The 13,878-nt window shown below is 46.3% G+C and overlaps 1 protein-coding gene across 1 annotated transcript in view; it reads left to right on the top strand.

Annotated features, from left to right (window-relative positions):
- The window catches only part of LOC118795704 (protein Niban 1-like), a 29,786-nt gene extending 16,159 nt beyond the window's left edge, over positions 1 to 13,627 (top strand). Inside the window, exons 4-14 of the mRNA XM_036554389.1 lie at positions 366 to 480; positions 1,914 to 2,078; positions 3,439 to 3,554; positions 4,907 to 5,011; positions 5,632 to 5,794; positions 6,886 to 7,073; positions 8,961 to 9,107; positions 9,743 to 9,850; positions 10,472 to 10,579; positions 10,956 to 11,067; positions 11,784 to 13,627. Of these exons, the coding sequence (XP_036410282.1) occupies positions 366 to 480; positions 1,914 to 2,078; positions 3,439 to 3,554; positions 4,907 to 5,011; positions 5,632 to 5,794; positions 6,886 to 7,073; positions 8,961 to 9,107; positions 9,743 to 9,850; positions 10,472 to 10,579; positions 10,956 to 11,067; positions 11,784 to 12,892 (2,436 nt within the window). The 3' untranslated portion in view covers positions 12,893 to 13,627. The remainder of the gene's footprint in view (positions 1 to 365; positions 481 to 1,913; positions 2,079 to 3,438; positions 3,555 to 4,906; positions 5,012 to 5,631; positions 5,795 to 6,885; positions 7,074 to 8,960; positions 9,108 to 9,742; positions 9,851 to 10,471; positions 10,580 to 10,955; positions 11,068 to 11,783) is intronic.
- Positions 13,628 to 13,878: the final 251 nt, after the last annotated feature.

Genomic DNA, 13,878 nt, shown 5'->3' with positions numbered 1-13,878 from the left:
TAACCAGAGGATTGCAGATTCAGTTACCAGCTGGGGCTCTGCCATTGCACCCCTAAGCAAGGTCTTTAACCTGACCTGATTTATGAGAAAGAGCTGGCTCTATAAATAATACATTTTTATTATAATATATATAAAATGTATTATTAAAATAATGTTTATGGAAGTGGCTCCAGATGAGGATGTGATGAGGGAGGCAGTGTTGCATAGTGGTAAGAAGCAGGGCTGCTGTTTTGATTTCTCACTGGGGCACTACTGCTGTACCCTTGGGCGAGGTACCTAACCCAGAATTACTGTAATGGGCAATCATTGTTTTGCCCCCCCCCAACCAAAATTGCCGTTCTAACCCAGCTGCTCTTTCATGCCAGACCTTCCTGAAAGGAGCCCCCCCGCGACTGAGGCTCCTGCCAGCAGGGGGCAGTGTGCTGATGTCGGAAGAGCAGTACATGGCTGCGGTGGACAAGGCATTCCCGGATCCTAATGGTGAGTTGCTCGGTCCAACCTGGGGGCTGAGGTAGCTAATCTGTCATAAAGCGCAGAAGGGGGGGTGTAAAAATCCCATGGCTGTGTGAAGCAACCTCTGGAATGTGCAGCCCAGCCCCCTGCTTCAGCTTCTGATTCCTCGCTTTTCGGGTTGGGGGGGCAGGTGCACACCGGAACATGCTCAGTTTGGACAGTGTCAGGTTACGGCCAGGCTTACTGGCCAGCTCCAGGATCTTTCTCCTGCACAGTCAAGAAACTGGCCTCTGTTTTACTGTAAGAGGGCTTTCCAAAACGCTAGAGACGCCCTCCTCATTGAGTCTGCATGCCAGGGCAAACGCGCATGGAGAACAGCTAGGACTCGCCACGCCTGAGCACCTCAGTGCCTCAGCACATGCTTCCCTGCAACTCCAGGTTCCCTCTGTCCAGACACAGCCGTCCACTGGATCAGCTGGGGGGAGACGCATGCTTTAGCAGCTGCTCCGGACACGTGTGCTGGAAGCAGCTGGATTCACTGATACAGCACATCTTTTCCTGGGTATCTTGATCTCACGTTCGGGGAAGCTTGTCATAAAACCTATGTTGGGGGTTTTAAAGCCTGCTCTGGGAAACTCATTCTCTCACACATGTTGATACAAACATGAACACGCTTTCAGCTTAGTGCCTTCCCACCACAGGGAAAAACAAGGAACTCAAAGAAACCAGATGGTCTGTGAACTATGTGTGCATTTGTACAGTAAAAATACCCAATATGCACGTTACGAAATGTTATAAAGATGCAAAAAAGTTGTCCTCCAGAAAGAGGAGGAGGTGGCAGTATGTTAGATAAAAAAGGAAACTGGATGGTCCATAAAAAACATCAGGAGAGGATCCGCTCTGAAGCCTGTTCAGGTACAGCACTGTGGTGTAGTGGAGAGGAACAGGGCTGGTAACCCACAGGTTGCCCGTTCACTTCCCGGTGTGGCACTGCTGTTGAACATCTTGGCAAAGTACTTAACCCCATTTACCTCCATAGACATTCATCTGTGTGTAAAACAATGTAAATGGCTCTGCACATTGTCTTTATTATTGACATTATTGTCATCATCAGTTTCCTTTAGAAGCAGTAATATCCAGGAGATCTCCCAACATACCTTTCACTCAATCATACAGCTAGATGTTAACCGATGCAGTTCTTTGTCGAGAGTATGCAGCTGGGGAATTGAACCTGCAAACCTCTCCCTAATGCTACATAGCAGTGAGCTCATAAAGGAGCCATATCCAAGGGGGGCTCTCTCAGCATCCTCATCTGTTCATCTAAATGCACTTCTTTCTCAAGGTTATTACAATGGTGCCAAGCTGGGTAATTGAACCTGCAACCCCTCAGTTCACAAGGCCCCACTCCCTAACTGTTACCTTGCAGCCCGGGACCTCACTGCTCTGTGTGTGTGTTTCAGGTGTGAGAGAGGACTCGGCCCAGCCCCTGGTGGTCATGCCCGCAGAGTTCCCTGTCTACCTGCACCTACCCTACCACAGGGACGCCTATTTCTGCTTCCGCCAGGAGGAGCCCCGGGCCCACTTCACCTCCATCCTGACTGACTGCATCCGGCACCAGAACCACGGTACAGTACTACGGTGTTGCATGGCCTGGCAGAGCCACCTCACTGTTGCTTATGCCAAGCCACCAGCCCGTGCTACCTGGCAGCCCTCATGTCCTGCAGAACCTCCTGTCAGCATTTTTACTTTGTTATCTTGCATATCAAAAACAGAATTACCGGATCAGGGTTTAATACTGTGTTGAGTACTTCTTCATCAGGTTTATTGGTCTGGTCTGGGAGCAAAGTTTGACAGGGCAGCTATAAATAATGCGAGCGGAGGAGCGCAAGTGTGTGCATTCAGAACCCGAAAGAAGCAGAGGTGTAATCCCATCGCACTAAATGTGGTTTTGCACCCCTCTCTCTGAACCGCTGCACATGCTCTCCAGGCACTTGCATGCAAACTGCTGGCCTGAGTTGCTTGGCAACTAAATTTTGTTGGGTTTTTGTTTTTTGTTTTTTTCAGAGGTCTTTGCTACATGCTAATAATATCCAGCTTGGTAAAGCCTACTTCCTGTGGGTGAAAGCTTCGTCATCCTCTTGTCAGTTAGTGGTGTGGTTAGCAGCTTTTGCAGGACAGAGCTGCTACTGATGGCCTATATTTGTATTAATTTAAATATTCACAAACAATGCACCACTTTGTGACTCAGATGTGACAGCATGTGACAGCATGCAAAAGAATTAGATGGTGTGTCTCCTGCTCGTTGATGGAAATGTTCCTGAGGTTCAGTATATCAGCCTTGATCTAGGAAGTTGGTTTTGGGCTGCTGGCTTAATCTTAACTTTTAAATGCTCTCCATCCCTCTCTCTCCCTCTCCCTCTCTCTCCCTCACTCTCTCCTTCTCTCCCTTGCTCTCTCTCTTTCCCTCTCTGCCTCTCTCCCCCTTGTTCTATCTCTCTCTCTCTCTGTCACCTTCTCTCGCTCCCTCTGCCAGTTTCATTATGACATTAGTTCCCTAATTCTCACATTGAGTCATTGTTACATGTGAATGACTAAATATTCTCTTGCACAATCAGTCAGAATTATGTTTAATGTTCCAGTACATCATTGTAGCCATTGTACACTGGAAAACGGTCATTGGTTTTGTGGCTCTGTCACAGATATTCTATATCATGACCAGATATTTGGCTCCTGCACTCCTTCCATCCTCTGTCTTTCCTTGTTGTGGAGGTTCTGAGTAATAACAGAATCTGCATTCCTATGGAACCATTAGTTGTGGATGTTCTGTTTCATACCACTTCCCTTCAAGAATGTTCATTAGGATCCAACTAATGAGAACCTTTCTTGCTTTAAAAGAGACAGACAGACCTTCCAATGTGAAGCACAGAGTTGACAATCTGTTAGATATGTAGAGTATCTGTGGCTCTCTCTCTCCGCTCCTTCCAGACGCCCTGAAGAAGGCAACCTGTGACGTGCAGGCCTTCCTGAAAGCCATCCAGTCCTACAGGCAAGAGAAGGGCCACTATGAGTCATGGGACATGCTGATTGGGAGTGAGGTGCAGGTGGGTCCCACCTCCTCTGTCGCCGTGAGGTCCCGTCAGGGAAACATTTACACCTCATCACTCAACACCCTCTCGGAGAACACGCCCTCGCCGAAGGGTCAATGAGACAAAAGCCGGGAGGAGACCCTCAGAAATTCAGAGTTTCAGAAGTGTCCATGTCAGAGTCGGCGTTGATTACATTTCAATTCAGTCAATTCAAAGAATCAGTGGAAATCCGGTCAATTGATTGAAAAGTGTCCATTTTTTTATGAAGAGTATTCAGTTTGTGTTCATTGCCTGAACTGAATGAACTGGCCGAAACTGTAGTCTGCATCCATCACTCCATCTCTAACGCAAGACTCAATTCAGACTTCATTCCAAAAAAAAAAAGAAAAAAAAAAACACAAGGGAAAAGCTGTGGCAGAGCCCGCGTTTCTGCTGTCTGTGTGTATCATCTGAGCCTCGGCATAGCTTGCTGCGTGGAGGACAGTGTGTAACGAGGTGGACATCACCCTGGGCTGTGGTTGCAGGTCAGGCAAGGTCTGTTTTTGGACTCAGCCTCTGTGTAGGAAGTAGAGCTGCCCCGCAGGAAACACCCTCGTTTTAGTGTGGGTATTGTTTGAGCCAGACACCTCTCCGTGCTGTAACACTGTTACAGCCACAGGACAGGAACAAAGAAGGAAAAGCCGTGTGTTTCTGACACACAGATCACACTCAAGCAGTATGTCATGTCCCAGTTTATCTGAAAAGAATCTGTAACTCAAGCAATACCACAGTGAATATCCATAATTAAAGGATAATAACCTATTAATACTCATTGTTGAAATGCACGTAGGACAGCATGACGTGCATCAGGATCTATGCAGAGTCTGTGTAGATGTAGTAAAGCTGATCTGTGCTGCATGTTAACGCATCCACACTGCTGCTCTGCATGGGTCAAGTGATTGTGCTCCATGGTGCATTCTGACAATGAGTGTGCTCTGTGTTGAGTGACTTTGCTCTGCTTTGCAAGGCTGGCAGTAATTGCTTTGTGTTCAGTGACAGTGCTGTGTGTTCAGTGATTCTACTGTGTGTTTAGTGACAGTTCTGTGTGCTCAGTGACTGCTCTGTATTTAGTGACACGGCTGTGTGTTCAGTGACTCTGCTCTGTGTTCAGTGACAGCACTACATGTTCAGTGACTCAGCCCTGGCTGACAGTGTCTGCTCTATGTTCAGTATCAGTGCTGTGTGTTGACTCTGCTCAGTCTTCATTGACTTTGTTCTTTGTACTCAGTACAAGGCTAACAGTACCTGCTCTGTGTTCAGCGACTCTGCTCTGTGTTCAGTGACTGTGCTCTGTAGTCTGACAGTACCTGCTCTGTGCTATTTTTCAGGTGCTGGCTAACCTCGTGATGGAGGAGCTGCTACCTTCTCTGCAAACAGAGCTGCTGCCGCGTCTCAAAGGGAAGAAGGCCGAGAGGAAGAGAGTGTGGTTTGCGGTGGGTGTCATCCCCGCTCCCCCTCCCCCACTTTGGGTTGCCAAAGGGGATAAGGAAGCATCTAAAGAACATTCTAAAGACCTCACGCCTTTCTTAATCTGTGTGTCCAAGAACAGATGTAATTAAATAAGTGAAGAGACCACAGCCTTAACCATGTTAGTTCACCAAGGGCTGTTTACCTATCACTCAGAATTTATTTCTCATTGGTGCTAAAAATGAATTCCGTGCCTTTTGCGGGGGAAAAAAAAACAAAAACAGCTAAATTATTTGAGAAATTGAAAGCATTTGGTTAGATGAACTGAGCACACATCAGATACAGGGATGTCCCACATCTGCTTTGCAGGTGCTAGAAACTCTATGTCCAACCAAATGCTTTCCCTAGGTTTGTGTTTTCTAATAGAGTAACCCTGTTTGACTTGAGCTCAGTACCTTAAGTGACTCCTGGGCTGGACAGCAGGCAGTGTGGGTATTTGGTGTGTATTTAGCTTGGACTGTGAGAGGGTGATTATTCTGGGCCTGGCCCTGATAAAGGCAGTGCTGTTTGGGAGCTGTGGGATGGCGGGGATGGCAGTCAGTGGAATTTCCCCCTCATCCCTGCCTTTCTGGCTTGGCCCCGGCAGACGGTGGAGGCGGCCTACGCACTCGTCCAGGATCAGCTCCAGGAGGGGTTGGCAGCGCTGAAGGAGGAGTGCAGGGCGTCGGCCAGGCAGCAGGAGGGGCTGATCCGCTCCGACATGGACCAGATCATCAGCTCCAGGGCATTCCTGGAGGGCAAGCTGCAGGGTACGTGAAGACCCCCCCCCCCCCCCCCCCGCACCTCCCCCACCTCCCCGTGTATGTGCACTACTGTGTCAGTATGTGTCTGCATGTGTATTTGTGTTTTTCTATGTGTTTGTGTTCCTGTGTGCATGACTATATCTATGCATGTTTATGTGTACTTGTACGTGTGTGTGTGTATGTGTGTGTGTATGTGTTTGTATGAATAGTCACCTCTCTACACCTCTACACCACCTAACTACATACACTATATGGACAAAAGTATTTGGCCACACCTGTTTTTCAGGGTTTGGGCTAGGCCCCTTATCTCCAGTGAAGGGCAATCTTAATGCTTCAGCATACCAAGACATTTTGGACAATGCTATGCTTCCAACTTTGTGGCAACAGTTTGGGGAAGGCCCTTTTCTATTCCAACATGACTGTGCCCCTGTGCACAAAGCAAGGACTATAAAGACATGGTTTGTTGAGTTCGGTGTGGAAGAACTTGACTGGCCCGCACAGAGCCCTGACCTCAACCCCATCGAGCACCTTTGGGATGAACTGGAATGGAGATCTCGTCCAACATCAGTGCCTGGCCTCATAAATGCTCTACAGAATGAATGGGCACAAATTCCCACAGAAACACTCCAAAATCTTGTGGAAAGCCATCCAAGAAGAGTGGAAGCTGTTATAGCTGCAAAAGGGGGACCAACTCCATATCAAAGTATATGTATTTGAATACAATGTCATTACAAGGTAATGGTCAGGCGTCCGAATGCTTTTGTCCATATAGTGTAGGTTCCACTGTGAACCAGCACAGTAACTACTGTGTATATACACATTGTGTGTTACAAAAGTTCATTCAAACAAGCTACAGACAGGTTTAACATTAGTAGGTACTGTCTGTGTGTATGGTATACAGCAGTGCCAGTTCACCTTAGTAGCTGCAGTCTAAGTACACAGGTATTAGGGCCATTAATGTAAACTGGGCCCAACATGCATTTGGCCCTGGCTCCTGCCTGAGGTCAGGGTGGACAGGCCCATGATTCCCGCCAGTGACCCACTGCCTCCTCCCACCATCTCTTCCCCCCTTCCCACCATCTCTCCCCACCCCTTAGCGGCCGTGTCAGAGCCAGCGCTGAAGTTCTGCGTGGAGCACGTGCAGCCGTACCTGACCTCCATCCTGGAGGAGCTGATGGGCCCGGTGAGTGCCGGCTTCCAGGACGTGCGTGCGCTCTGTGAGGGCCGCATGGACGGGCTGTGCCGGGACCTGCAGGAGAACAGTGACCCAGAGAGGCTCAGACAGGTAAGCTGTGCTACCATTTAAGGCTGTGTTCACACGTAGCGTCTTTTTTGAAGCTGTCAGCCTCTGTTTTACATAATAATCCTATGGAGTAGACCATGTTTTCAAAAACGTCCTGAGCGTTTTTTTTTTTTTTAACGCCGTTTTTCTTCTGCAGCTCAGGGCGTTTTTTTCAGTTGAAAAAAGTTCAACTTCTCAGAAAAAATGCCCTACATCAAGCACTTTTTTGGCAGCTAACCAATCACAAGCGGAGCTGGAGAAGGTAGCGGTGGAGAAGTTAATTGTGCTAGTTTCTGAGCACAGTGAACTGCACAACATGACAGTTAAACGGTATCATAACATTCATCATAAAGATTCAGTTTGGAGTCAAATTGGACGAATCCTAGGAGTTTCTGGAAAGTGTTTGTGTTTACTGCTTGTCGTTAGCAAAACTAGCCTGTTAGCTAACGTTAGCTCTGCAACAATGTATAGCCAGCTAGATCTCTTACAACATGCTACTGTACATGCTACTGTTGTTATGGCAACCAAAGACGCTCTCAACTGCTTTTTTGAACAAACGCTGCCAGCGTTTTTATTTTACTTGAAAAAATGCTCTGGCCAGCGTTTTTCGTCAAAAAAGTGCTACGTGTGAACACAGCCTTATTCACCATTCGGTTAAAGATGGAAATTTACCTTTGGCTTCCAACAGTTCAGTAATAATTACCAGACAAAGACAGTACACATTGTACACACAAAGACATCTCAAATGAAACTCAACAAAGAGGAGTTAGTTACACTAGAGGAGAGCAGTATTCAAATACAGTGAGTGATATATACAGTACAGGAAGTGCAAAGCAATAGATAGATAGATTAAGAGTGGTAGAAACACTACAGTGATTTTAAAAGTGAGTCAGTGTTAATACAATGCCTCTGTAGTTTATTAAGTCCTTCTCTTAGTGGTATTGATCTGGGTTATAGCTGTGAGGATATAACCCAGCTCAGAGGACCTCGAGTCTGTGGCGTGAGGGGAGTAGCTCAAAGGCACAGTGTAGAGGGTGAGGTAGGTCCTCCAGGAGTTTGTCTGCCATTCTTCTGCCTAATGGTCAGGCAGTTGGGTTTACGTCTCACTATTTATCTTGCTCCCTTAGCTGACAATTTTTCCTAGTTTAGACTTATTGTTTACTGTGAGGTTATTGAACTGAGACACTAGGTTGACTGATATGGCACTTTCCACAGACACCTGAAAGGATGTCTGTCCTCACATTGAAGCGTCAGAGCTTCCTCAGAGGGTGGAGCTGTTGTTGGGCTATTTTGAGCTTTTTGGGATCATTTTGGGACAGCACTGGCACTGGAGTGCTGTGATGAGCATCAGGACAAGGGAGTTTCTCACTTCAGTGATCTGAATACCATTTAGGGACGTTCTGCTAGAAAAGAAATAGTTCTGAAAATAAATGGGTGCCTCTGCTGGCAAGTGTTTGGTAACACTGGCAGTGAACATTTTTTGTGCTTAGTACATGTGACTAAATTGAGCTGAAATCAATTCATTATTGATTATTATAGTACTTAGGCTATTTTCACTACAGCGCCAGTTATTATAGCACTGTGTGATGGATTGAAACTCAGTTGTGGGCCAAGGCTTTTGTATGTACTCTTGTTCATTGGGCTTTATTATATACAGGTATGTACCTTTGCTTTGGAACTCACTCTGGATAGCAACATCTGCCAAGTTCACAAATGTAAAAGCTGATTTTAGAGTTAGTTCTAGAGTTAATTTTCTTACACTTGCCGACTTTTCCTAGTTGATTGTATATATCCCCGCTGCCACACTCGGTGACCTACACTCTGCCCTCTATATCCCCGCCTTCATGCTCGCTCACCAATGCCCCTGCCCTCTGTGTCCCCGCCCCCCAGGCCCTGGAGCAGCTGCAGCAGACGCGAGTGCAGGATTGCTACCATCGCGTGGACGTGCTGCGCGAGCAGCTGCACGAGCTCCGCAACCGCTTCAAGTTCTCCAACGCTGACCGTCTGGTCCAGACCACCCAGATTGACATGCAGAGGGTGAGACCTCTGAACGCTGCCGCTCCGCCGAAAGAGGGAGACAATCCGTGTCTTCAAAACTTTTCTTTTTTGTTTTTCGCCCATTATTAAAATTCTGAAATTCTGCGAAACCTCTGAGACTGAGGGGTAGGCTTACAAGATACTGTCAACAGAATGGTCAAACAGGCATATCAGTACTTTATAAACTGTTTATATCATAGAACATGTAATATTTAAACTTTGACCAGAGTTCGTCTTTTTTTTGGTCTTGGGACAGATGCCTGTTGGATTTTTTTTATCTCTGGCACCCTCTGTAGGTTGGAGTGGCTTATTACAGCTAGCGACCCTCAGGAATTGTCTTTCTACCCTGTAGATCAGGGGTGTCCAAACCTCTCCTGGAGGACCACTTGTCCTGCATGTTTTAGATCTCTCCCTGCTCCAACACAGCTGATTCAAATGATCAATTCGTAACAAACTCCTGAAGCTACTGAATAACAAACTGATCATTTGAATCAGCTGTGTTGGAGCAGGGAGAGATCTAAAACATGCAGGACAAGTGGCCCTCCAGGAGAGGTTTGGACACCCCTGCTGTAGATTATTTCCTCTGATTCCTTCTGCATGTGATGCTTGTGTGTTTTGTGTCACTGGTTTTTTAGCTGATGGATAATGCAGTGTACACGTTTGAGCTGCTGCTCCAGACAGCGCTGAAGGACAACACCAAGCCAGGCACTGCCATTGAGAAGGCCAAACACAGGGTCCTGAAGGTGAGTAGGCTGACCCACACTGAGCCTGAAGCCAAAGGACCAACATTTCATCTTCCATCAATGCAGTTTTATGCAATCATAGTATCTGCTAAACCACTTTCTCTGTGCTGAAATAAGACCAGACAGTGTGTCTGGGTTTATTTTGATGGTCTTTTTGCCCCCTTGTGGTAGGCCCTGGTTACTGCAAGTGTCATTAACCAAGTCTTATTTTGAAAATGAATGAGAATGTGTGAACATAGGGCGAGGGAGAGTGCCTTTTGCGGTGTTGCCTTCTTCAGTCACAGCCATAAAAAAGCCTCTTTACCCACACTGCAGTAAAGTCTCCTCAGTGATACAAAAGATATTGTATATGTTGACCAGATATTCTGCTCCCTGTGATTCATGTTTCAGTTCCGTCTCTAGCATAATTCAAGGTATGTGTTCTGGTTTGCTAGCTATGAACATTCTTGAAGGGCTGTGGTCCAAAAACAGAATACCCCCACACAAACGTGGCAGGAACCTCCTGTTACCAACTGGAATGTCCTAGAGACAATGAAGTATGGGGGATAGAAGGAATTCTGGAATCAAATATCTGGCATTAGCGTCGAATATCTGTCGTGATTCCTACTCTTTGTCTGGCAGCAATACGACTACGACAGCAGCACGGTCAGGAAGAAGATCTTCCAGGAGGCTCTGGTAGACATCACCCTCCCTGCCATCAAGAGGAACCTGGCCCCCAGCTGCAAGCTGGTATGTCCCTGCAGTTCCCCTGACTGGACAATACGTGTGCCACGTCCAAGCACTGCTTCTGCAGCCCCACAGCATTGTTAGCCAATCAGAGCAGCCGATGGCAGGGCTCGTTCACATTCACATAATCGCAACATGTGTTGTTAGAGAAACTGCCATGCATTCTGAATGTAGTCTCTTGAGTGGCAGGTACAATTCAAAGAACTCTACTTGTCTAATTTTCTATTTATCAATCTGTTTACTGTGGGTGTGAGTCAAATGAAATAACATCAAGTTATGGTTTATAACATTAACTGGAGAAAGTGTATGTCACTTCAGATTGTAAGATCTGTAACAATCTGGTGATTCTTACTGTTGCATGTGCTGTTTGAAATTGCAGGAACTACAAAAGTTTGAACAGTATATCTTTGCTGATTACACAAATTTCATACAAGTGGAAAATGTCTATGAAGACATCTTGTTGAACATACTATCCACTGAAGTCAGCAAAGGTATGTTATATGCTTCTGTCATAAATGTAGCGTATGCATGTGACATGAATGTTTGTAGGTGAAGAATATGAATGTGATTGGAGGGTGAAGAGTATGAATGTGATTGGAGGGTGAAGACTATGTATATGTTTGGAGGTGAAGAGCATGAATGTGATTGGAGGGTGAAGAGTATGAATGTGGTTGGAGGTGAAAAATATGTGTGATTGGAGGCTATAGAGTGATTGTGTTTGGAGGGAGAAGAGTATGAATATGATTGGAGGGTGAATAGTCTGTTTGATTTCAGATTCAGAGTAGGTGGTAAAAAATCAGACGAAGTTGATAGATAGATACCACTGTTGATAGATAGATACCACATCAATTTTGAATACAGCAATGTTGATAAATGTAAATATCTTTTCTAATTCTATCAAACAGGTTAATTTATTGATCATCTTTAGATGTTTCAGTATTTATTTGAAAAAGTAAATTTATAACAAATGTTTTTTTTTGAACAAACAACATTTTGACATGAAATTTGACATCTTGTTGAAAAATCATTTTATTACATTTCCACTAGAGGGCACTCCACTGCCACCCACAGGACTATGGCTAAATCGCTAAATCAAAACTGCCATTGTGTCTTCCCTTCTCTGTGAGGTCAATCTGGATACTTAACTGCTATTATGTCTGTTCCTTGTGGCTGTATTTTTATAACCTGCCCTCTCTCCCTTTTGCAGTGGTGAAAGAGGCAGCCAACCTGAAGAAGCACAATCTGTTTGTGGACAGCACAGACCTGTACAGTGTGAGCCAGGCCAGCCTGAGTGACAGCCGCACCCCACCCAGATCCGCCCCCTCCAGCCCAGCCAAAGTCCCGCCCATCCCAGCGCAGGAGCGCACGCCCCTGCTCCAGGGCAATGGTCTGGTGGAGAGCCAGGTGCAGCAGGACACACCCACTGCGGGGACGGATGCCTCAGACACCGCCCCACAGAGCTCCAAAGCCCCTTCGCCTGGCGACACAGGCACTGTTGCTGCAGATGACCCGGCAGAGTGCAGCCTTGTGGCCTCCCGTCTCAGCGACGCCCCACCTGTGGTTGCCGTTGTCACAGATGGTGCTCCAGCTGCTGTGGCACCCCTTGATGGACAGCAGGCGACAGACAGAGCAGTCTACTTAAACCCCGCTACCGAGGAGCAAGAGAGAGGGATAATCCCTCCTGACTGTCCCACTGAGGGAGAAGAAAGGGGTGAAGTCTGTTTAGCCTCCCCCGTGATGGTGAAAGAGAGTGGTTCAGTCCAACTTGACTGCCCTCCTGAGGTGAAAGGGAGTGGTACAGTCCACATTGACTCTCCTGCTGAGGTAGAAGACAGTGATAAAGTCCCTCTGGACTCCGCTATGGATGGTAAAGACAGCAGTGTGGTCCATAACAACTCTTCTACTGCAGAGGTCAAAGGGTCTGGTGTTGACTTTGAGGAGGATGTTAAAGAGGGGGGGATTGCTTCCCCCTGCACCACACATCCCAAAATCGCAGAAGAAGCTGGGCCTTCCTCCCTTTGCCCTGACCCTCCAGTGACCGCTGACTCCACAACATCCGACACCGCAAATAAGGTTGAAGAGTCACCTGTTTTTCAGGGTGCCGCTGAGAGCCCAGTAGGTGGCACCACTGGCCAGCGCTCTGAGCTTTCCTGTGGAGGGAGTCCCTCTGGACAGGACTGTACCACCGAGGTGACAGAGTGCAGGGGGGAAGAGCCACCAGCATTAGACAGCGTGAGGGAGATCCGGGATCTGGTAGTGGAGATTATCGAAGTGGAGGATCTGGTACAGGGCAGTCCCGAAAGCGACACAGCCTGAGCAGGGGGGTGGGGGGACAAGTGACACAAAAACACACACAATACACAGCACTGTATAGGGATGTCTGAGTGCTCACATCCCAATCAACAGAAACTGAACACCGAAGACCAAGTGAGCAGTCCAGAAGGTGCTGGAAGACTACCAACACAGCTCGCATGAGGCCTGCAGTCGAACAGAACTAAAATATTGCTAAACCAAAACACCAATTCAACTAATACTAACACAAAACTTTAACAGTATTTCGCTGCCATTTTTTATTTTAGATTAAATGACTTTTTTTTTTTATAAACATATTATTTTAATGAATGATTTCATTTTGACTTGCTTGTGCCTGTAAGTAGTGTTTCATGTGAGCAGTGTTACTGCTGCCGTAGGCGTGTAGTCGAAGGACCAGTTATTAACCTATAGTCATGTTGTACATATTGATTCTGGTAAGGACTCCTCACGCACACTTATGTTATGACTTACTTACTGAAAGGAACCACAGTAAGTCTCAATCGTCTGCAAGACTTCAAAGAGTGTTTATCTGTCAATCATAGTACCATACCATAGACAAAAGAGGCTCTTGTGTGTTAAGGCCTCTTGCCTCCAGGGTGATTGCCTGGGGCTTCATGTCCTAATGGCTGATTGGCTGAAGCCTCCCCCAATCACATAGCTTTTGAATGTTCTTCACCATATTCTTATCAAAACTAGTCAATTTTCCCCATAGAACAAGCATAACTTGTGAAATTACATATAATAATGATAATAGACAAATAGTCCTATTCTGCTTTTTTACATTCTAAATGAAAGATGTGAAGGATTTAGCTGACAATCAAATGTTGAATGAATAAAGACAGTTTCAGTTATATATTATAATGTTAATCAATTTAGCAAAACCAATAAATAAACTGAATATCAGATGGCTGGATATTTTATTTCAAATGAAAGATGACAGCCAATGGAGAGTGAGGCTTTGATATGTGGGTATCACCCTCAGTGACTGA

Source organism: Megalops cyprinoides, chromosome 20 (assembly GCF_013368585.1).
Source record: "Megalops cyprinoides isolate fMegCyp1 chromosome 20, fMegCyp1.pri, whole genome shotgun sequence".
NCBI classification, from domain to species: Eukaryota; Metazoa; Chordata; class Actinopteri; order Elopiformes; family Megalopidae; genus Megalops; species Megalops cyprinoides.
This window is presented reverse-complemented; position numbering and strand designations above follow the sequence as displayed.